We start from the raw sequence: 23,567 nt of genomic DNA, 5'->3' as shown, positions 1-23,567 counted from the left end.
GAACATGGTATCCATCCAGACCCCAATGCAAACTGAGTTATTTGGCTGCCAATAAAAGCGGGGAAACACTGCTTGAACAAGGAAAGGGGTCGTGGTCTTTTAGACGGGTATGTAAGGGTGAAAATCTCTTCATGATATGCAACTGTTCATACTGTCAAAAACCAGCTTCATATCCCATATCTGACTGGGAATAATTCGCCATAAGAATAACACTGGAGTAAAGATGTGAAAAAATTAATAACGCACGCCCAGATCGGGGTTTCAGCTTGTGTACTGAATGTAAGCCACGTGCTCCATGTTTCAGGTATTGCGGGACACATGACCGGAGACTGAGGGCACCTGACTGTAATATCTTTTGAAGGACACAAAGAACCAAAAGATTTTAGCTAAACAGACAGTAGTCGCAGGCTAGGGGCACACAAAGCATAATGGGCGCTGCTTCCACGTTTTGAAGGCTATGGAATCCAACGAGAGTTTGAAGTTGATTCCCACCTGCTTGGGGAAGTAACCTTCATCGTAGTAATAAGTAATGTAGCGTAGCCGGGGTATAATTGCGACCATACGTCGTAAACACGAATAAATTCAGTGTGGGGCAGCTCTCTGGAAGGTGGACAATTATAGGCTATGTAAGCACTGTTATTCTTGATTGCAGCCGTGCTTGTCACATCATCGTTGTTACTTACGCTATCGTCAGTTCATTTTCTAAAACCAGTAGTATGCTGAAAAGCATACTGCGTAGCTGAGAAGTTTCGTGCGTGAGCCTATCAGAATGGAAAAAAAAAACACGATAATTTGACAGGCTGTCTCTGAGACGTGAGTTGAGTAGCGAATACGCGGAAAATATCTAGGTTACCATTCGCATTCATTCTCATCTGTGATTTCTGTTAAATTTCATATAAGATAGACTCAAGACACACTAAACAGGTCTGAAATAACTGTAACCTCTCATTTGACGTCTGCATAGATTTGATTAATGATTTGCAAACAGCCCATCGTCAGAATAGAGGATCACAGCAATATTATTTTACGTTAACGGGTTATTTCCATCAGTACAAACAATACTCTAGCAAAAGGAGGATCTCTTCATATAACACAAAACAAGAATAGTTCACCCGTAGACGACATGCAGACCATCATGACAGTAACAGTTGTGAGGTGAGGTCTGCAGAAGGGACCCTGAGGCCATCCTTTGGCTCGATTTTATAATTAAAAAAAATGTACTATGCAACATCCAAACTGACACACAAAGTTGCGATGGAGAAATAAATTGCTTTTATTAAAAATTATATTTTCAACGGTAACACCGGATAAACTTTCTCGCCGAACGTTAACAGTAGTGAGCAACAACAAAATGGGGCTGTCGTTTAACAATTTTGACTTCAGTGGCCTGATATTAGAAGCGTGTGCGTGTTCATGTAAGATCGAGTATCGTTGTATGTGTCCTTGTTGTCTACGAAGAGTCTTCGCTTATGCCTTAGCCTTGCCGATGGTGAATGGGGCTTGGTGCACCACAGCGACTGGGGCGAAATGGTGGCCGTAGGTGAATGGGCTAGTGGCAACGTGGGCGAACTGAGCTGGGTGCACAGCATGCACAGCATGGACGGTGACAGGGGCTGGTGCAGCCTGAACGACAACTGGCTTCACGGCAGCGACGACGGGCTTGGCCACAACAGGGGCGGCAGCGACTGGAGCGACTTCGACGGCGGCGGAGGTGTAGAGAGCATCGGCTGGGTTGGAAGACTTGGTTCCTGGCTCGTTGGTCTCAACGGTGGCGTGGAAACCCTCGGCGTCAGCGGTGTACTTAACGGTACGGGTAATGCCAGCGGCGTCCGTGTAGCTGTAGGAGCCGACCTTGAAGTTGTTGGCGTCACCGGTCTCCTCACGGGTCAGGCGGGTGCCGAACTCGTCGGTGGTGTCGTAGCTGAAGCTGTACGGCTGTGGTGGCTGGAAGAGACAAACAAAACAAGGGCGTCAGTTGAACTGCTCCTCCATATCGCGCTTTCCCAAAGTACACACAGCAGTCGCCGCCTTCTAGTTTCAATATTTGATTAGTACTTGATGCATCGCAAACTTAGTATTCAAGAAAGGTTGACGCCGCGATAGGACTACGGAGCACTTTTGAAGCTCGCGCTTAAGTATTATCAATTTTTGCGGAGGCTTTGGGACTCTTGCCTTTAAGCGAAAAAATGCTTTCCATAACTTTTATATTGCAAAACAGATATATACTTCAGCAGTTATTTATGATCCAATTCTAGCAGAAAAGTTTATGTTAAATTGCAAGCTAAGTGCTCTAATTCAGAAACATCGGGGCTTTGCGCTTGTAACAATTTCTTGTGCTGTACTAATAAAGGATACAAGGCAGAAAGTTCGACATATATCAACCAAAACGCAAAACAATCATTTGCGCAACTACTGCCCAAAATCAATGCAAAGAAATATATTTCGTTCAAACGTGCTACCGAGGTTAAGCGGGCTACACAGCACAGTTGGTATCGTTTTTGCAATCGAGGCTTTTATGTACTGGCAAAATGCATTAACACAAATTATCTTTCAATTTAGAACATCGCAGATATTAAAAACGGAGACAGTGGAAGCAAATAAATCTAAACGACCAGATCAAGAGACTACTGAAAATAATTTATCAGAACATTCACTTCGACGGTCGAAATTGAAAATAATGACTGGCTGCTCTGAAAGAGAAATTGAAAATTTGCATCACAACTTACGTATTCCTCAACTGGAGCCGAGGCAGCAATAGCCACAAGGCAGCAAAGGAGAACCTGCAAACGTACGAAATGTGGGTGAGTATATCATCCCGCTTTCTGTCGTCGAAGACGCGGCGAAAAGCAAGCCACCGCAAACGTTAAACAACGATCTTTCACTGCACCTTGGAAAACATGGTGAATGTTTGGAGTTGTGTTGCTCTTGGGAGATGAGAACAAGACTGACCATCCTCGGCGAAGAGGACCGCTTTTATACCCGACCAAAGACGCATTCCCAAAAGTCTAGAAAATAGCGAGCGTGAGGCGCTATCACAAGTCAGAAAATTAATGAAGATAGTAATCACCTCTATTATGAGGATGAGAGAGGACGCCATCCGATGCTGCACCGCACTTGCCCGGCAAGTGTAGGACGTGCGCTGTTTCGCAAGGGGGGAGAAAGTCACTGACTCTTGTTTTGGAAGTTCTTTATTCTTCTCCTTTCTTTTCTCCTTTCCCTGCGACGGTTCACTGTGGCTGGTAGTTTCAGTATATTTATCATTTTAGTTCTATGCGAATGCCACAAAAAATTGCACTGGGGCATGTGTGCGGAATTCGATGACCCTTTGCTGTCTTTGGCGTACTTTTATCTAGTTGCATTCCTGGCCACTGATGCCATGTATCCAGACAAAACTAAGACTTATACAGGGCCTCTTTCTCTGTCAGTCAGTCCTGTATTACGAGTTTCAATTGTATCACCAGCTCAGCGTAAGATAATGCTTATAAAATAGCGTTACGTAATGTGGTAAAATAAAAAAGGTGACTAATTTGGTAGGTTGCAACATTACTCGTGGTTTGGTCTATGCACGTGCACTATGCATTGGTGGTAGGATGTTTACAATATAAAAATGTTTCAGAGACAAACTCTCTAATCACGTGTAGGGGATGTAGTAATTGGAGCGCTATATTTGTTATAACATGCGCACGTTTTTCGGCGTTTACTACTGTCGCTTCATCATTTATTTGTCTTACTAAGCTCAATGTAATAGTTTGATGATGAATTTCGCAAAGGTTGAGGGATAAAAAAGAAAAAAAGGCTGCTCAGTCTAGGCTGTGAAGTAAAGGGAGACGCATGCAGCATCAAGTACAGGTTGCAGCTGCTCAAACATAAGCGCGCTAGCTCCGTTAGGGCGGAGGTATTTGCCTCCTATACGGGATGACTCACCCGACCTGGCCAGAATTTATTATTACCCGCTTGTCCTTGATAAACAGCTACTCACTCGGTAAGATCAGTAATGATTGGTCTAACAAAACTGATCACTCACGTATTTTTTTGTACGAGAAACTGTTGCGCACTGATGGGGTTGAGCCTTTTTCTTCCTTGTCGAAAAAGGCAAAATTTGCAGGTTGGTTTGAAGGAGAGCGTGCTGACCTGCTACTGTGCAACTGGAGCGTAAGCATACGAAAAAGTGATCTAATGGGGTTTTCGATAAACGCAGTGAATAGGTTTAAATCCCCGATTTAAGCTTGCTCCTAATGAACCTATTCATTGCCGGTAGCAGGATAAGGTTTTGATGCTTTCCGCCGGGAAATTTTATACGCTGCCTGCTTAAAAAGTCAACTTTGCCTACACTTTTAGACAACAACATACTATGAGAATAAACTGTGACTGATTTCAATGGTAGGAAAACTACCATGGCCTTATTTTTGTAACGAGTTTCGTACTGTTCATACACGGTCCTCGATCAGCCCTGAACCCGGACCACGTTCTGTAAGTAGCATACGTATGCGTATACGCGCGTTAGTAGGGTGAAAGATGGATCAATTATAACATTTTCTGCAAGCGCCTGCAACCATACATATATGCAGCACTGTGAGTTACGCGTTAAACACCGATACTATGTTTGTGCCGTAATGCAAATGTATCTTTTTGTTCCCTGTGAAATTTATTTCGTGTATTGGGCCTGCAGTGCCCATAATGTACATATTTTCTTTTTAAGCCGCAAAACTAATGAAGCTTATTGGCGAGCTTGCATTGTTCTTCACATACGTTTTTGCTGTAATTATGAGAAAAACGCAACAAAATTGGAGGGATCAGCAGTTTTATTCAGGAGTTTCGTCGTTTACAAATAAGGCGAATAAGAGAGAACTTCGTCTTTTTTTTTTAATTTTGCTGTTTTTAGTATATTGATCTCGTTTGTGTAACGTAACTGTGTAAACTCGTTGGCATTCGCACAAGGGTAAAAAACAAGCTCCCTATTTAATTTACCAAGTGCACTCATTCATGTATCATTCACCATCTGTACTTCAGGTAACGCATCTTGAGTGTCTTTATCATGTAGTTGCTTTAAAAAGCAGGTAAAAAGTTGCAGTGATTGGTGTGCACTGCTAGCAGGAGCCAGTATTTTTTCCTTTCATTTTCTTCCCATATGGCTGATAATATTAGTTCAATTAGAAGTATGCAAAGGTCTCCATCTATCGAGGCAATATATGTCTATATTCTGTTGAACATATTTTTAATTGTTAAGATATGCAGTTAATTATTAGTACAGTTAGACTAGTATAAAAAGCAAATATATTGAGAAGTATGGACTAGGACGACGAACATGTATGCTAGGGGTTAGTGCATTATATGTAGTTATTTTAGGGGTGTGAACTTCCGTTAATGGGCATTGGATAGCGTGTAATACAGATCACTGCACGGCTCCAGAAGAAACTAATTTGGAATCTAAAGCCTTTGTCAAAAGTATAGAGGCCAGGGGGTCTGATTTTGAGCCGTGTAGTGGCCCTGATTTAGCATTAGTGGAGGACCTTCCCGTTGGAGGAGGCAAAACAAAAATCTTCTTACTATCAACAGATTCCGAACACTGGAAATGCATTATAAACTGCAGGAAGGGACTCAGAAGCAGACCCCTTGGACTCTACACTTTTTACAAAGACTGTGCAATTACATACGGAACAACGTTATTATATATGTAAAATGGCAGCACCAAGCTGGAATAATATAACGGCAGCTACGCAGAACTTTGTTAGGTAAACTTTGCTCGTAGTTCCAACAAACCCACAACCATTTTGCACGCATGGGCTATTAAGAACGCGCAAAAATCACAATAGGAACATATACAGCAGCGGAGACGCTATAAAAGCACATAGACTCTCGTAAATTACAAAGAGAAGCCATCTTGTAGAAATTCACTAAATAGTTATAGCCCTCAAACCATCGGAATAGTAAGTGAGGAAATGACAATTCCACGTTTTTTTGCAGCGAAGGTATAATCCTCACGTTCGGACCTTCATTATTTTCCAACATGAAAAGCACACAGAGACAGCTGCTTTTGCGAGAATAGACCACCATGTCATAAGGGGGCACACGGCTCAGACTTCAGTACGTTTAAGACAACTACGGAAGCCAGCATTCCGTGCTCTGTGGCATCCAATGAGTCATAGCCAGACGCTGGAGGAAAGTAAGGAATGTAGAAGTGGATGAATGCAACGGAACAGAAAGCTTGGCGAATCTGGGTGTCAGTAAACAGCAAAAGAACCGAAGGGACAGCGAAAGGCGACAGGAAAATGATAAGGTTGCTTACATAGGAACAGGCACTGAAAGCTGAAAACACTCTTGCTTCCATGTGTCCATAGCCCTCCGTTTTACAGAAATTCCAAATATCGTCAAAGCCGGCCACTTGTTAATCTAATCCCAGCCTAAAGCCACTGAATTACGCCTACCAAGAGCACATAGGGCCCTTTCCAAAACTATGACAATGTAATAGGCTTTCAGGCTGTTCCTGTACCATCCGTTTAGAGTAGAAGCAATGCACCTGCCGTAGCAGTATATATGGTAAACATATGCACGAATACCTTTTTCTTTTGAGATGTATTCGAGGCAGCACTAAACTATTGATCGTCGCATCAACGAATGCATTTCGAAAAGGGCGGTCACGACAAACTGAAACACTGTTGGCACGAGAGACTGGAAAAAGCACCAGCCACTCACCCAAGTGCGACACATTGGCAAATTATAAGCATGCCAACATATTCCGGAATGCATACATAGCACAAATCAGTGTTGCTGGCCCAAAATTTCACTGTTTCGTAATTGAGCACAATAACAAAACATGACACCTTTTTCCCTTCAGCTTCCTCACTGACACACGCCTGACAACCTCCATTTTAACGGCGGCTCTTGGCTTTGCCTGCAGGGATGGGACTGACTGTGACAGGAACTGCGTGGTGAGCCGTCGCAAATGATACCGGTGCCGCACTGTGCACCACTGGCTCTCCGTGTAGCGCGACACCAGCCGGCGCAGCATGCAGGGTTACGGGCGCGGCGCCATGCACCAATCCTGGTTGTGCGTGCAGTGCTACACCAGCTGGTGCCGCGTGGAAAGCTACCGCTGCTGGGGCAGCTTGTACAGTCACGGGACCGGACTGAGCAGCAGAAGGCGGTGGTTCGACGTATGACGACGTGATCTGCACGTCGGCCGGGTTTGAAGTGCGCGTTCCTGGCTCGTTTGTCTCCACTGTAGCGCGGAATCCGTCGGCGTCAGCAACATAGCGCACGGTGCGTGTGATACCAGTGGGGTCGGTGTAACTGTACGAGCCGACCTTGTTGTTGTACTCATCACTTGTTTCTTCGCGCGTAATCCGAGTGCCGAACTCGTCGGTCGAGTCATAGTTGAAGCTGTACGGCTGTGGAGGCGGTTCCACCTGGGAGCACGGCAAGATAAATCACTTTAGAAGGAACAGTCAAAAGTGGAAGCCATAGCACTTTACAAGGAACAGTCAAAAGCGGAAGCAATCAAACTGAAGCGGTCTTGCAGGTGTCGTGTGACTAAGCGGCAGTGTTTCTCTGATAAATACGGAGAACGGAAATGGAGTTAAATCGCGATTTACCCGAGTACTCTGCGATGTTAAAAAATCACAGGCTGGTAGATATTAATACGGAGCACTCTATTACAGGATCTCTCACAAACCGTGTCGCTTTGGAGCGGTAAATGGCAAATATTACACTATGTTTTTCGAATAAACGGCAATTGATAAGTATTATGGGTTTTGGTTATTCTCCGAAGAGCTCTATATAGCAGTTTTTAGCATTAGGCGTCGAGTCTACGCCGCGATAAGAAGCTTAGAGGGGCATCAACAATGAAACTAAGAATCCGTGTGCCCACAGATGGACCCGAACAAAAGATATCCTATAGTGATTGAAAGTCAAATAATGCAAAGACTCCGCGTTTCTGATCACTCTTACGTGCATTAAAAATTGTATGTTTTCAAAATAGCAAATGAAAAAGGTTAAGACGCAGTAAAGCGCAATCACAATAAGCATAAGTTGAAAAAGTTTATATATAACTATTTAGGAGTGACAGGCAGGTACAGTAAACTACGCACATTGTAAAGCCCATTTATCAACTGATGCAAATAACTGCTCTGCTAACTCCAAGGACGATCAATTGCGTGCTAGGATGTTTTACTGTCGGTTTATACGAAGACGTCATTCCTCAGCTTAATTAATGAATATTGATGTATAGACGAGGTCCCCGAGACTTACATTCTGCACTACAGCTTGTCCGGCTGTGTAGACAATGAAGCATATTAGGAGCAGAACCTGCAACGTCAGAAATATCCAATCAGCATCACTCTGTTCTGAACACCACCTAAACATTCCACAGGGAAATATCCTGCACCTTTCCGAACATTGTAGATGGTCCGCCTAAGTCAAATCGGAGACTTGCTGAAGGCACGCAAAGATCACAACTGGCTTTTGCGGTCCCCTTGTAACAGCTCTTTTTATATGCCGACCATTTCCTTGCCATTCTCTCAGAAATCTTCTGTGGAGCGCGGAAAGCAGTGTCTGGAAAAATAAAAGAATTCTATAAGAGCCAATGCCTAGTGACTTCGGTAACGGAGCCACTGCCAGACGACATATGGCGTAAGGGGGTGCTCTGGGGTTCGCGAAGGTTTTTCGAGCGATACCATCGAGAAGTGTTATGACTGCGTAGTAGGTAGATTCGGCCATTTGTTTATTTTATGCGCAGGGCTGGAGTTCTAGCGTAAGTCACAATAATTTCGCATGCGGCCCATCGTCTCGCCTTTTGATAAAGAACGTTCGTGCGTTTGTCCACTTCACGCTGCATCCAAAAGAGAAAGCGGTGATCGTAATCCTGCGCGAGCGAGAGCGCCAAGTTCTGACCAGGATGTATTTACTTTAAAAAGATAACCGGGTAACGTATGCGACAATATCACGCGCTCGAAAACGATCGGTCCAAGTCACCACGCTGCAAAGAGTCGTCCATTGCATTCAAGCGTGATGTCTTTTACGTTTTGCTTGCATTCTGCGTCTCTCGGCGATATAAAATTTAAATGATGCACCATCGTATCCACTTGCATGGCCACGGCAAAAAAGGGGGTGGCCGAATCGGGAATGCGTCTTCGTAGAGTGCCAGTTACGGGAAGGAAGTGATGACGCTTTTTCGATGTGGTGAATCGCAGGCAGTCTTTGGAAGGTCATGGCGGAGCACGTGTCCTCGGAAGGCGAGTACGTGCTGCCAGTTTAGAGTTTCCGTTATTACTTCGTGCTGGCATATAGCCTCCCTCTTCTGTCCGCTTGTTGGCACCGATTCACAGACAGTCAATATTATTCAGTGGTGACATCGTGAAAGCCAGGATGATGGTGGAATATCAGTGTGGGTGTTGTGAAAAATGTCTTCGAAAATTCCCCTCTGCCGCACCGATGACATTTAATGGATAATGCTGTCACAATTGCGTATGATGTTAGAATCGCAAACACCGCTTTGGCTTGCTGATTAATTTGCTAGCGGCTACATACCTGTTCTTTGTTTTATAATTTCCATCCGCGGCGCATTTATTGCACAGAATTTATAAAGAAGAAGGATAATTTTGTCCTGTGACGTAGCTATCACCGCTAAAATACCTAAAACTAAATTACATGCGCAGCCTGAAGTACTTTCTAGAAGTGCACAAATGAGGTATGCCGTCTCTGTCAATGTATGGTGCGTAACTTTTGCACCGAAGCCTTTCAGTGTCTATGTCATCCCATTATTCAAAATTACATTTTGACATACAAGGGCGGCACAACATTTAGGTATATCATCAGAATATGAGACAATATCGGCGTGGGAAAACAACGTCGTAGATCACTTAACGAGGAACAATTAAAAGCTCGTGCAGTAGGTTTATCCATTCATACGAGTATATATCGTTGGTCTCAACTGTAGCGTGGAATCCATCGGCGTCAGCATCGTTTTCGGGTGATTCCAGTGGTGCCTGTTTATCAGGGCACTTATTTAACGTGCGCAGACATTGTATACTGAAAAGAGAGCTGGAAATGATGCCACATAGAAGACTGAGTCGCGGTAGGCATGCGATCTTGCCTCCCTCAGCCCAGAAGTCGAGCTCACCAACCGCTAGTGCTCAGAGGCGTTTTCAGTATGTACTTAAATTGATAAACATGGCTGCTTGATATTAGTCACATTTCTTTCCTTTCATACGCCCTCATGGTGAACTAGTGTAATTTTGTTAACTTTCCTTTTCCCATGCGAATCTTGTTATAGAACTGCCCTTACTTTTGCATTTGAAAGCGGCATTATGTATATAGCTATTCGCTACACCTTTGTGTGCTTGCAATTTATGCAAGCACGATAACTGTCACCTCCAAATGCGGGACCGGGGAAGCCGAATGCGCTTCTACACCGCTTTTAGCGTCACTTAAAAATAAACAAATACCTTCTGTTCACTTCATTGTTGCAGTCTTATTTGGCGCGTTAAAAATAAACAAACTAACAGACCAGAGACCACAGTATTCATTAAACTAGTGCTGAGCAAGCTACAGAACTAATATTGCTGGACTTTGATTTCTGATAAACGCCGGTACTAAAAAAAAAAACTTTTATCCGCTATCATTGTTAAAGTTAATAGCGGATCTACATTTTTATTTTAATGATACAATATAGCGACAAGCAGTGCGCGCAGACGCACACTTTTCTATTACTTAGATATGGGACATGAAATGTTGTCATACTAAAACTTGGAGCGCACTTACTGCTGTGTGCACTCTTAAGTTTTGTTATTGTAAAAAGGTACTGTGTTTTGTCATCTTTTCTAAAATATTACTGTGCGCTCCGTCGATTTGCTTTGTTTGTTGTTGCTGTTTTTCTCGCTTGCATGTTGTTCCTGATTTATTTCCTCATGCGCCGCCCGATACTTATACTCCCTGCAGTAATACCGTCCGGAGGATGAAGGTATACCGAGTAAATAAATAAATAAATATAACACTGGATTCCTTGCATTCTGTGTTTTATTTCTTTGAGTTCACCGGAGAAACGAGCACGAGAACATACTGATATAATACTTGCAGAAAGGAGTTTATTGGAAGTGGATTCAAGCGTACATATAGCGAGAAGTGCAGGCGAAGTCCCGCAGCAGCGTGATTTGCGCTTATTTAAAAATGTGAGCTCCAAAGAATTCCTTTCAATTGCTCCTTCCCTTCATATGATATCTTTAACGAAAGTTAGGTAATAGTTTTCTAGCAAATGTTATAGCGGGATAATGTCGAGAGGTAATCGACGAGAGGCATCAGTGCTGTGTTATTCAGCAGCCCGTGTCGCTAGCAGCTCTGCCATCAGTGATGATGTCTTGGAATCTCGGAGAGCGTATAATATATATAAGCGGTGGGTGGTGCACAACCTTTCGGTGTTAACAGAATTTAATAACGTTGCTGGATTAGTGTGTCGAGTTAGCGGCAGATATGCGGGGTGTAGTTGCTGATCATGGAGTCCTTCCGAAGGTGTAGGTGAGTGGCGAGTTGCTGCCGAGCGTGAAGGAGGCAGAGCTGGGGCCGCCAGCCCTGAAGGCGGCAGCGGCCCGGGACGGGCCGAAGATGGTCGCCGGGCGAAGTGGTCTGAACTGCAGCGGTGCTGACCGTGCGATGGTGATAGGAGCTACGAATCGTGTAGGTGGCGGCTGCGTCTGGCTCGGAGGTGGCGTTCGGGCTGAAACTACCACTGCGGGCCTTGTCCCCGTCACCGCCGTTGGCGGTACGTCGGCGGCCTGCAAGAATGCGTTCAGTCAATAAAACATTCGCGAAGATAATAATGTTTCTTCCTCTTGGGTGCTTAAATTAGGCATGATCCCTGCGTAAAAAGGTTACCGGTAGGGGTAAGAAAACTACCAATCGCTATCAATCATCTCAATCATTATCAACTCATCCAGAAGAGAGTAGTTGCTTTAGAGCGCTTATTTTGGCAAAATGGAAGCTAGGAATGTGGTTTAAGCTCACGCTTTTGTATACCACTATCTAAATTTATTAATATTGAATTCCGGAGAGATGTCTGAAAAAAAAAAAAAAAACATGAGCCAGGGTTGTTACCGCACTCTCAGCCAGTAACTATGAGGAGCATCGATGGCTATTACAGGCACCTTTATGGGCACCCAAGAAGCATGAGGCTCGATGATGAGCCTAATATTCTGCTTCTAAACAAGTTCTGCTATATTTTTTTTCTTGTCTCTTAGAGATATTTTGCTGCGTAAATATCGTAAATTATTAACCGACACCTGATTCAGGTACGTGACATTTGATTTCGCACTAGTAGAGCAATTATTTCATTTAACAAGCACGTTGCATCCAATATATAGACAGTTGCGAGAGCGGCACTGACAGGTGTTTATCATAAAGTAAGTTTCTTACCTGTGAATTAATGACCACATCAGCAGGTGCCGAGGATTTGGTGCCAGGTTCATTGGTGTCTACTGTTACACGGAAACCGTCCTTGTCGGCAATGTAGTTGACATTCCTGAAGATGCCGTTGGCCTCCGAGTAGGAATACGTGCCTGTCTTGACGTTGTTGGAGTCACCAGTCTCCGCCTGGCTCAGGCGTGTGCCGAATTCATTTGTGATGTCGTATGAGAAAGTGTACGGCTGTGGAGGCTGCGACCGACATTTGAGAGAGAAACGAGGCCGCGAATGTTGTATCAATGAAGGGGCTATATATTTACTGACCAATTAGCTTACTGTCTGTTACGTATAAGGTATTTGTCAGAGTAATCACTATTAGAATCAGGGCAACTTTAGACCGCAACCAGGCAAAAGATCAAGCATGTTTTCGAAAAGGATACTCTACAATTGATAATATACATACCATCAACCAGGTGATAGAAAAATGCTCGGAATTTAACGAGCCCTTATACATAGCATTCATTGATTACAAAAAAGCATGTGACTAAGTAGAAACCTCGGCTGTCATACAGGCATTGCGAAATCAGGGTGTAGACGAGGCGTACGTGAGATTGCTATAAGATATATATAGAGGGTGCACAGCAACTATACTTCTGCATAAAGAAAGTAACAAAATTCCTGTAAAGAAAGGAATTAGGCAAGGAGACACGATTTACCTAGTACTATTCAAAGCTTGCTTAGAAGTATTCGGAGACTTGGAAGTGGAGCAGTTAGGCATAAGTGTAGATGGGGAATACCTCTGTAATCTGCGATGTGCTGATGACATTGGCTTGCTAATTAATTCAGGGGATGAAGTTCAAAGAATGATTGATGACCTAGACAGGAAAAGTAAAACAGTAGGCTTGAAAAGCAATATGCAGAAGACTAAGGTAATATTCAATAGCCTAGGAAAGGAACAGCATTTTACGTTAGGCAGAGAAGCACTGGAAGTAGCAGGCGAATATATCTGTTTAGGAGAGGTAGTAACCGCACATCCGGACCATGAAAGGGAAATAACAAGGAGAATAAGACTGGGATGGAGCGAATTTGGCACGCACTTCCAGATTATGACTAGCAGCTTACCGGTATCGCTCAAGAGGAAAGTATACAACAGTTGCATGTTACCTGCACTTACCTATGGGGCTGAAACGTGGAAGCTAACAAAGAGGGTTCTACTTAAGTTGAGGACAACGCAGACGGCTATGGAAATAAATATGGTAGGGATAACGTTAAGGGATAGGAAACGTGCAGAGTGGGTCAGAGAAATAACTCAAGTGACTGACATTCTAATATAAATCAAGAAGAAATGGGCATGGGCAGGACATATAGCGCGAAGAAAAGATAACCGATGGTCGCCAGGGGCAACAAACTGGATTTCAAGGGAAGGAAAGCGTAGCAGGGGGCGGCAGAAATTTAGGTGGGCGGATGAGATTAAGAAGTTCGCAGGGGTGAAGTGGATGCAGCTAGCACAGGACCGGGTTAATTGAAGGAATATGGGAGAATCCTTCGCCCTGCAGTGGGTGTATTCAGGCTGAGGATGATAATGATGATGATGACATATTTCTCTAAAAATAAGGATAGTAAGATTTTTGCAGAAATTCGAGAGGAAGAAGTTCTTTGCCCAGCTCCATGTATAGGCTGATTTTTGATTTTGTCATCAGACGGAATGCTGAAAATTTTCGGTGCTTGTAATCTCGCATGATTTTGTCGATTAGATGATGGCACGCACGGTGCCAGCAGATGCTACCTCAGAACACGTAATTTTGCATACATGTTCTCTGCACTACGTACGAATACTTGAGGTTTTGGGTTTTGTGGCCAGTGTCGTATGTACCTGGCAAATTGACATGTTTCATGGTGCTAGCTTTTAAAACATACTACGCATTCGCTGTTAGCTTTAATTTGTGAGATCGTTGTGGATTATTTCGCAAACTGATTGGCTATTTTTTGTTGCATTTCTACAGCGCTATGATTTCTAATCAGCACTCTTGTGACAGACGTTGTTAGTTAATTAGCACAATAAAATAAGCTATAGGAGGTAAATATTTTATTTATGTGGGCGCCAAGTGTACCCTTTGCTGCTTGTAAGCTAAGTTTAATTACACTTGCTCTACTAGATAAGTCTTCTAGAGTGTAGTAAAAAGTAAATTTTTGCAAAAGCGTTTTAAAGCCCGAGATGGTTTTACAACGCAGGGACAGACAACACTGATAGCCCCATGCGTGTACTAACATTATCGTTTGGCTTAGGTTTATGGGCTATTACGTGACGTATCATCTCTGGCTTTTAGCAATGACGTAGTCTAGGGTTTTGGAATATTTAGACTACTTGTGGCATTTTGATATCCACTGACACTGAGTATATGCGGACACCCTGAGACTAGCCTCTAGCAAAACACGGCCGCCGCTCCCAGATCAAACATCAGGTAACTCGGCTGAGTATTAGAGCGTCCTGACAACTAGATCACCACGGTGGGGGCCTGCACTATACTGTACTTCAGTAGTTAAATGGGCAGACTTGGAAATAAAAGCAAACAGTAAGTGTACTGCGCTCCAGAGATCAAACGAAACAGCTCAATTGCTGGCTTTGAGAATAATGTCTTAATAGTAGGTAGAAATATCAGAAAAAGTTTAGTTTCTCCCCGAACACAAGAGCACGGTTAAGTATTATTCTGCCATAGTTCTAATGTTGTCATATATTTTTATTTTTCGCTTTAACTTGCCCTTTTCAGCGCAGAGGCTTTTTCCCGCCAATTCGCAGAAGTTTGGTGTGGCTGCAGCGCATGGCTTTAACAGAGTTATCCTGCCCAGTTGCTGATTACAATGATCTATTACAACTCAGGCAAGTTGCTTCGGGTCGGCGTATTGCAGCAAGTACCCCTGCCCCCGGATATCACCACCACGAAAAAATTAATCGCTTCTTCTTCATGCAGTATTCACAATCAACGCACCACACATTTTATGGTTTGCTCACCCCAACAGGATCTTCAAGCCGCTGTCCAGCCGCGAGAGCAACAAGGAATAAAATAGGGACCTGCAGAAAGCATGAGCACTGTGAGTGCTAAATATTCATATTGAAATGCAGTAATCACCGACATTCTTTGTTAACTGTTAACCAATGTAACCTTTTTTTAATCATTACAAAAAGGTGCTTTTAAATCTCAGTGCAGCGACGCATTGATGTTTTAGATATATTTGTTTATTTACTTACTTATTTATTTACTTATTATTTATTTATTTTTTTTTGCAAAGCTACCAGTGTCTAGCTCAGGCCAATAAGGTGGGCATTACATTCATAATATGCAATAAAAGGTGATGAAAAGTACCAGAGCAGCTCTGCAGAAATACGGCAATAGGCGATTCATGCAGCAAACAAAAACTGAATGTTTGTTATTAAACTCGCACAAGCAACTCACAAAGAACACATACAAGTTCAGAAAGAAAAACATTGGGATAAACAGGTCATCAACTGCGTGAAACAAGAAATGAAATAAGAAGGCGAAATTAGTATCCGAATATTCTTTATGAAACCATGGCATGTAGTTTAAAGCAAAAAAAAAAATGCATGGTATCGGAGGATTAATGTTCCAAAACAAACTACATTGTTCGGGGTAAAAGTTATCTCAAAATGTTTTGTCGCAATCAATAACATCGCGTTTTTCCACGGAGACTTTTGCAACGTCTAACGAGTGCATTAATGATCTTATTTTTGTTGCTTTCGTGGTCGAAGTTTCTGAAAAGTATCCATGTCTTATCAAAATACGGACGTGTGAAACTGCTAAAAAAAACATGCTCTCTACAAATGCTAAGTTATCTCGAAATAAACTAAGCCTGACTGTGCGATATGTATGAATATCTTTCCACTGTTCATGCTTTATTTATACATCCTCTTAGACCTGAGTAGTACAGCATACCGACTACTAGGATATTACTAGTCACATCTGAGCTAACGGGTTTGGTTCACTGAGGTTCGCAGAAAAAATACGGAACGTGAAGAGAACAATTTGATTCATTTAATTTCCTCATAATTGTTTATCCTGAGCAGTAAAGCAATCCCGAGTTCGATACACAGCAGTAAGCCTGTTATAAACACAATATTTTTCACGGTTTGCAGTCCAGCCTATCTGAATACAACACGTGAGCTATGGAGCTCAGTACATTGACGGATTGCGCATTAACTTCGATTATTTAGGCACCTTTTTGTTTACCGAGTTTCAAGTACCACGCTTATTCAAGAAGCAAAATAATAACATCTAATTCCGCTTCACGGTTTTATAGTTAGAAAAATGAGCTTTGGAAAGTCATAGTAGAAAATGTTGTAGACGAATTTGATGCATTGGTTTGCTTCACGGTATACAGTCTCGCAAGGATATACTCCTTGGAAAAACTCTTTCGGCCCTAGTTTCTGAAGAAGAATGTGTAGTTATGGTGCTATTATGTCACTTTATACAAAATGAAGCAATCGAATTAGAGCGTCTGGGTTTACTAAGACAACCGGGCTTACTAACAAACTCCGCAAAAAGCAACAAAAGTCATATTCGTCTAGTTCCTTAATACTAAACACAAAAGCGCCCACTCGGTATTGCCTCATCCCTGAGAAGTGAAAAGTAGCGCTTTCGAAACGTTTGTCATTCTTTTTAAACTGTTCCCTCCCAATTAATTTCCTCAATTCATGTAACAGATACCATGATCGTTAACAATATTTATTAAAAATATCTTACCGCGTGCGAGACGCCAAGCGTTGGGCACACAGATTACATATTATAAAATAAAGAAATTTGTTGAAGAAACCGGAAGTAATTGTTTGCCAAGCGCAGTGAACTAAGCACTCACGTTTGACAGCATGACTGTAGTACTTCCAGCAAAGTATGGATCCTATACCGTCTTGTAAGACGCCTTATCGCACACTTACTGCAAGCTTATAGGCGACCGCTTATATACCTGCCCTGTTAACCTTACTGATCGCGACCAGAAAGTTGGAGTCGGCTTGTGTCCAGTTAATTCATGAGAGAGACATGAGAGGGGAGAGAGGGCACGCAAAGTAGGCCAGAACTCACTGGGTAGAAAACCACGCAAAACGAACAGCCGGTGGACCGTGAAATGTTGAAAGGGGAATAGAGATATACCTGAAGGTGAATCTTTCCTTGCGTTGTAGGCGATGATGGAGTGCTTCCTTCGGAGCCCAAATTCTAGCCAGCACTCGAGCGTGCCCTGATTGAACAGCACGAGCCCGCTTCAGCCGGCGTGCGTTGTAGTAGTGGAGAGGCAAAAACATATGGGGAGAAAGGAGGGGGGAGGGGGGGGGGGGTCAGTAGGCGAACATCCTGCAGTCTACTATGCAATGTCTCTATGCGATGTCAAGGTTGTCGACTCCTTAACACCGACAGGCTATTCCGGAACTGCTTCTGAGCGAGGCACTGAAATAAACTCATTATTTTTTAGTTGCAATACATGAGAAAGCACACATTTTAGAAAAAAAAAACCAATAGAAAAAAAATAATTGTATGCAGCAAGCAGGTGATTCTGCAGAAGAGTTATGGCTCGTGCACTCTTTACTCCGCGAATGAGGCCGAAAGCAAGCGCGTAATCATTGCTTACAGAAGAGATGGAGTATCAGGTATCGCATCGCGACGCAGATACTACGCGAAACTTATCGCTTGAGTTTTTGTCTTACGATTGTGCTGCAACTTTCTGGCATAGGTGCACGAATCTTACTTATCCCTTAAGAACAGCTTCCTGTATTACGCGCTTGTCCCCTTGTGAAGAGGGAAATAAAACTAAAAAGAAAATACAAAAAATGTAACATTGTGCACAGAGCCGTATGGTTTATACAGTAACTTCACAAAGGTGGGGATAAGGTCAGCAGTGAAATGGTGCAGAAACAGGAAATAAATATGTGTGCTTTTGAAAGTATATCATAGAAGCATGTCTACCTGAGAGACCAGTACAAGAAGGTGGATGCATTTAATACACAATCATCAGCGTCTCATTTCTCAGGATTGCTTTAGAGTCAGTGACGAAATCGGGTTTCAACAGAACCAAAATGGTAAGCAGTTGACACTGAAAATGTTTTACCTGGTTGCTAACAATGCTTCATAAATAACATATATATGGTAGTGCATATCGCAGACGACAACCTTCTTTTTCTACACTTCAGGAAATAAAAATACCTCTTTCGAATTCATGTTGCAGAGTAGATTTTTAGTTGAACAATTCGACATAACTGAAACGAAAAGGCAAATGAAATATAGGAAGCGCATGTATAGGAACACTTCAATGTAGTTGTACAAATATATTTTGAAAACTACTTTCAGAAGAGTGCAGGTGACGCTTCTGCGTCTCTAATCACTTAATTGAATCCTTTCACAAATATCATTTGCAAGCCATTGACTCGTTAGTAAATGAAGCTTCCATAGGTTGGTTGTTATCCACATGTTGTCACTACTCAGTAATTTCGCAAAAACCTGTTAGACACCACTCCGACGAAGCTGCTCAAAAAATATTGTGCTAACTTGTGACTTCCTGCGAGTGTAAAGCTATTACTCACCTCATATTTTATGAGACCCAGAAAAGTATCATACTCTCTATCAGGAAAGACAAGAGCCTTCGTTAGCTAATACATAAATCATTTTAGACAATTAGTAAAGTTCGCAGATAGCTTGGCATTTTGAGGCAATGCCACACTAATCGGAGACAATGATAAGCTAGAAGAGCATTGACATTTCATAACAGCCTGCGATGGGGAGTTTCTCGCCAAAAGTAAAATTTTTGTTTTTATAATTGAGTGAAAGTTTTTAATTTTGGCAGCGCCCCGATTATTATTTTTTTTTTTTGCGTTGCTGATTTCTATTATATAAGTGGTGCCTAGAGTATACATTCGGCTCAAGATCGAAAGTCATTCGGACTTATGACATTAAATGGGCTCGTAAGAACGAGACCATCCCATTTGAGATTTGAGGCTGATTCCATTCAATTTGAATGACATTAAATTTGCGAACGTGGCAGGGGTATAAGAGAAGCTATAAATTGTAACCGCCATTTAAGATACTATTTACGGAAGGGCGGCAAGTTAAAATTATGACTTCTTGCTACCGTAGTGTTTTTCCATGGTGACGTGGCTGTGTTTACTAAAGTATTTGACTTGTTTGAATAATGTTTAAAATATTTTGAAACTGCTGCACTTTTTACTATTGCGACTGCATTTGTGGACTAAAGTTGGAAATCGATTACTTTATAAAATTCACAAGCGGGGAATCTAGCAGCTTAGCATAGCCTATCAATTCAAAGGCTCTTAGTTTTAGGGACATAATTTTTAGCATATTGCCGCGCTCGTCGTTCAATATAGTGTTCATAAAACAGGTATTGAAAAGGCGATGCAAGGACTCTGAACTATTTCTAGGTTAGCAGCTAAAACAATTTCCCGGCCATGCTGCAACGTCGTAAAGGGGACGGACAGAACATGGTAAAGATGGTAAGACAGGGACTTTAACAAGAAAAGGTGTTCAGATTGATAACGCTGCACTGGGGAAGAGGAACGAAGGCATTAAAACAGACTCATAATTTGTTACTCAGGCAAGTATCTCTGAGGAGGCAAACAGAGACCGACGCAACTTGATGAGAACGCTCGTGCCATTGCACCTGTGCTCGCTACTGTTTACAACTATATATGAGATGAGGTTGCTTTAGGGCTTTTTGCTATCAATTTAAGCTGGTCATCAGCAGAACTAGGACTCGCTGGCGAAATGGGTCATATGTACAATGTAGCGAACCGAGGACGTGCTACTTCATAACGCAAGTGTCCCTAATAACGTTTTGAATATGGATTCATTAGCCAGTATAATGTGGCTGCAGATATTTTTCCTAGTCTCTAATGAGTAAGATATCGATAGGTAATTTACTGAATCGGCTACTCGTTACGAGAAAGTGAAACATCTGTCTTTCAAGCTGAGGACTGTTGAGGATTTTCAGTTCAGTGGGCTTTGAAATCCCCAATTTGCTAAACACGTGCTGTGGCACACGTGGCACGGAGCGCAGAAAGTATTTGAAGTTTAGCTTCACTTGCTAGTGTGCTCGTTCAGCAACAAGTAGAGTTCTTCATTCTGATTTCCGAAATGGTTCGTCTGCGCAGCGTCTTAAGCTGTCAACACAAGTGAAGTACATGCTATCTTTATTCCACCCCAACATTTCTACAAAACAAATATATTTTAGGTATTCGTGAAGTACGGTGCAAGCCCGAAGGGGAATACTTTGTCTCTGATTTTTATCACTTAGCATTGCGCTTGCCGGCTGTATATGCAAGGTCGATACAAAACAATTAATCAGAACCGTTAAGCCACTGCAATAAGTACGCTACATATTGCACTGTCTGTCTTAATATAGTGTTTTCTAGTCTATGGGGTTTAACATCCTAAAGCGACTCGGGCCATGAGAGACGCCGTAGTGGAGGGCTCCTGAGATGTCGACCACCAGAAGTTCTTTAACGTGCACTGGCATCGCGCAACACATGGGCGCCTTACTTTCAGCCTCCATCAAAAATTGGCAGCCGCAGCCGGCATTCAATCCCACAATCTTGGCACAGCAGTCGAGCACCCTAACCGCTCCACCACCGCTGCGGGGATGATTAAAATAGTGTCGACGTTATTGTGTGTGTTCGTAACCTCACCTAAAAGAATAGAATACATAACTCGACTGTCAACTAACGGAAAGCCATCAGGTCGGTAGCTTTCCATTTCGAATTTTGGATATAAGTAATCGAAATGCCTTTTCTTTCCCACCAATAGTTATCTATAATGTCAAACAAAATTAAAGCCCGAATTAGCTAGCCAAGAAGAGTAGGTACGGTGACTGAAACTTTGCGGTATAATGTAAATATTATCAACATCCGCCCAGCCGTGGTGGTGCAGTAGTTAAGATACGCAACTACTGTGCCGGAGTACCCGGGTTCGAACTCGACCGACGGCGGCTGGGTTTCAATGGAGGCGAAATGGAGGCGTCCGTGTGCTGTGCGATGTGAGTTTGCATTTGCTGCGACTGTATGAAGTAGGAAAACAAATTTATAGGGCCTCTTAGACGTCTTTTAAGAGGAGAATGTCTGAAGCCTACCCTTCCATTCTTATCTATTAGGATCTTAGTCTGGGCTAGTTGGTTCATAGCTTATAAAAAGTTGACACAACCGGACACAAGAAGATAAGATACAATGTTCAGATTTATGTTTTGATTGTATTATTCGAGCTTTGGTTCTACCCATCATCATTTTATTTTGTATGTCGATAAGCAAAACATGTTCCGGAAGTGTTCACTCTGACTGTGAAGCAGGCGATTGCACCCACGTGGTTCATTGTAGCAGGTATAAAACGTGCTTCGGCTTTACGTGCAATGAAGTTGGTAATCAGCTCCCATCCCGTCTTGTATGTTTTCTTCTTATGTCCGGTATCTTTACGCTGTGTTAATTTTTAAAATGCTCTCAAATCATTGGCCTCTCAACGTTTGTCTCTATCGGCGTTCGTTGCAGCGTTACATGTAAGTATAATTGGTCTACAGGAAAGGAAAGGCGCCGTATCTGTCGCATTTCCTCCGACAAGTGTGAGTTTGGATGGTACACCATCGCTCCTGCCGCGTGTCGTTCCTTGGCGCGCTTTCAAGTGTGGGATTGCTGATGGTAGCAATGTTAGACAAGAACACATATCGCGGAATCTCGCGGATTATGGTAGATCTCGCGCGCAACGTTCGCGCACGGAATTTTGTTCCATGAGCCTAGAAAGGTTTTCGCCTTAAAATCTTACTTTGGTGTAAGAGTTGCGTAACACGAAAGCTGAGCGAAACATTCTACCTGCTGCAGCGATCCCATTGCTGCAGGGGATATGGTGCTGGCATGCCAAACGTCCTTTTTGAAGCTGACTCCTATTAGCGACGTCCTCAACTCACCCACTAATGGGTCAAACTCAGCCGCTGAGCATCAATCGGCATTTAGGCCAGTTTGGTCAGGCTGGCTCTTCCTCCCGAAGCCGCACTTATGAGGATGCTGGGAAGGGAAGGAAAAGAACTGGAAGTGCCCCGAAACAGACACGAGTACATTCAAACCTCCTGCGGGGTAAGGGGGAGGCATGGGCTATGGAACGAAAAATGGTAGGGGTAACATTAAGAGATAGGAAGCGTGCAGAGGGGGTCAGAAAAATAACTCACGTTACCGACATTCTAGTGGAAATTAAGAAGAAGAAATGGGAATGTGCAGGACATGTAGGGCGAAGAGAGGATAACCGATGGTTGCTTTGGGTAACAAACAGGATTCCAAGGGAAGAAAAGCGTAGCAGGGGGCGGCAGAAAGTTAGGTGGGCGGATGAGGTTAAGAAGTTTACAGGGGTCAAGTGGATGCAGCTAGCACAGAACCAGGTTAAGTGGAGAAATATGGGAGAGGCTTTCGCCCTGCAGTGGGTAGAGTCAGGCTGATGATGATGATCATGATGATGATGATGATGATGATGAGACGTATGGAGGCACTTCAGAAATACAGGCACGAAGACTCGCCGGCCTTGCTAATGCCACAACCGATGCTAATGTGCCACGGAAGCCATTGTCCGTCATTCACACTGAGGGAGAATGGCTGCGAAACTACAAAGACTTTCGAAGACGCATAATTATATTGCATGTTAGCAATGCGATATTATTAGCAGCTGGTGGTGTCTTTACATTGTATTTCTGTCATATTTATATCGTAGTGTTTGCGAACCGTTAACTATAATTATAATTCCCTGCCGGGGTGGCACAGTGCTTACTGCGCTCAACTACTGTTCCCAAGGACGCGGGATCGAATCCCGGCCGCGGCAGCTGCCTTTCGATGGAGGCGAAAAACAAGGCACCCGTGTGCTGTACGCTGTCAGTGCACGTTAAAGAACCCCAGTTGGTCGAAATTTCCGGAGTCCTCCACTACGGCGTCCCTCATAGCCTGAGTTGCTTTGGAACGTTAAGCTCCACAAACCAACCAACTATAATTATATTATATGTTTCTAGAAACAGTAGTGCGCAAACAATGAACAGACACAAATATTTATAATTGGCGTACGTAAATTAGGGGTTTATTTATTTCCAATTTCCCTTATACATAACATTTACTCTAACCAGTCTTTCAGAAAGCGCAGGTAGAG

The 23,567-nt window shown here is 43.1% G+C and overlaps 3 protein-coding genes across 4 annotated transcripts; all 3 read right to left on the bottom strand.

Annotated features, from left to right (window-relative positions):
* Window positions 1–1,261: 1,261 nt before the first annotated feature.
* On the bottom strand, window positions 1,262–2,899 carry LOC146199133 (cuticle protein 16.8-like). The gene is made up of 3 exons (XM_084592716.1): window positions 2,888–2,899; window positions 2,727–2,780; window positions 1,262–1,944 (listed from the first exon to the last, which is right to left on the bottom strand). Exons 1-3 carry the CDS (start codon window positions 2,897–2,899, stop codon window positions 1,468–1,470), a joined length of 543 nt encoding a protein of 180 aa, XP_084448842.1. The 3' UTR covers window positions 1,262–1,467.
* Window positions 2,900–6,836: 3,937 nt separating this feature from the next.
* On the bottom strand, window positions 6,837–8,395 carry LOC146199132 (uncharacterized). Its single transcript, XM_084592052.1, has 3 exons — window positions 8,384–8,395; window positions 8,248–8,304; window positions 6,837–7,406 (listed from the first exon to the last, which is right to left on the bottom strand). The coding sequence occupies exons 1-3, from the start codon at window positions 8,393–8,395 to the stop codon at window positions 6,870–6,872; spliced, it is 606 nt and encodes a 201-aa protein (XP_084448178.1). The 3' UTR covers window positions 6,837–6,869.
* A 2,607-nt stretch (window positions 8,396–11,002) lies between these two features.
* Window positions 11,003–17,328, bottom strand: LOC146199131 (uncharacterized). 2 transcript variants are annotated; one of them, XM_084592714.1, is made up of 4 exons: window positions 17,260–17,328; window positions 15,401–15,460; window positions 12,403–12,642; window positions 11,003–11,765 (listed from the first exon to the last, which is right to left on the bottom strand). In XM_084592714.1, the coding sequence occupies exons 1-4, from the start codon at window positions 17,269–17,271 to the stop codon at window positions 11,484–11,486; spliced, it is 594 nt and encodes a 197-aa protein (XP_084448840.1). In that variant the 5' UTR covers window positions 17,272–17,328; the 3' UTR covers window positions 11,003–11,483. The 2 variants fall into 2 exon arrangements, with proteins under 2 accessions (XP_084448840.1, XP_084448841.1); XM_084592715.1 differs by having other exon boundaries at window positions 12,403–12,579; window positions 17,260–17,306.
* Window positions 17,329–23,567: the final 6,239 nt, after the last annotated feature.

This window comes from Amblyomma maculatum, chromosome 2 (genome assembly GCF_055883805.1).
Source record: "Amblyomma maculatum isolate TAMU_Amacu chromosome 2, ASM5588380v1, whole genome shotgun sequence".
Classification (NCBI taxonomy): domain Eukaryota; kingdom Metazoa; phylum Arthropoda; class Arachnida; order Ixodida; family Ixodidae; genus Amblyomma; species Amblyomma maculatum.
The sequence above is the reverse complement of the archived record's forward strand: the minus strand, read 5'-3'. Positions and strand labels throughout refer to the sequence as shown.

Excerpts from the sequence above, each read along its gene's own strand:
- LOC146199133 (XM_084592716.1), bottom strand. Across the intron at positions 1,945-2,726 it reads CGGCTCCAGTTGAGGAATAC|CCACCACAGCCGTACAGCTT; the intron begins GTAAGTTGTGAT and ends TGTCTCTTCCAG.
- LOC146199132 (XM_084592052.1), bottom strand. Across the intron at positions 7,407-8,247 it reads GACAAGCTGTAGTGCAGAAT|GTGGAACCGCCTCCACAGCC; the intron begins GTAAGTCTCGGG and ends CCGTGCTCCCAG.
- LOC146199131 (XM_084592714.1), bottom strand. Across the intron at positions 12,643-15,400 it reads GGCTTGAAGATCCTGTTGGG|CCTCCACAGCCGTACACTTT; the intron begins GTGAGCAAACCA and ends TGTCGGTCGCAG. Across the intron at positions 11,766-12,402 it reads ATGTGGTCATTAATTCACAG|GCCGCCGACGTACCGCCAAC; the intron begins GTAAGAAACTTA and ends GCATTCTTGCAG.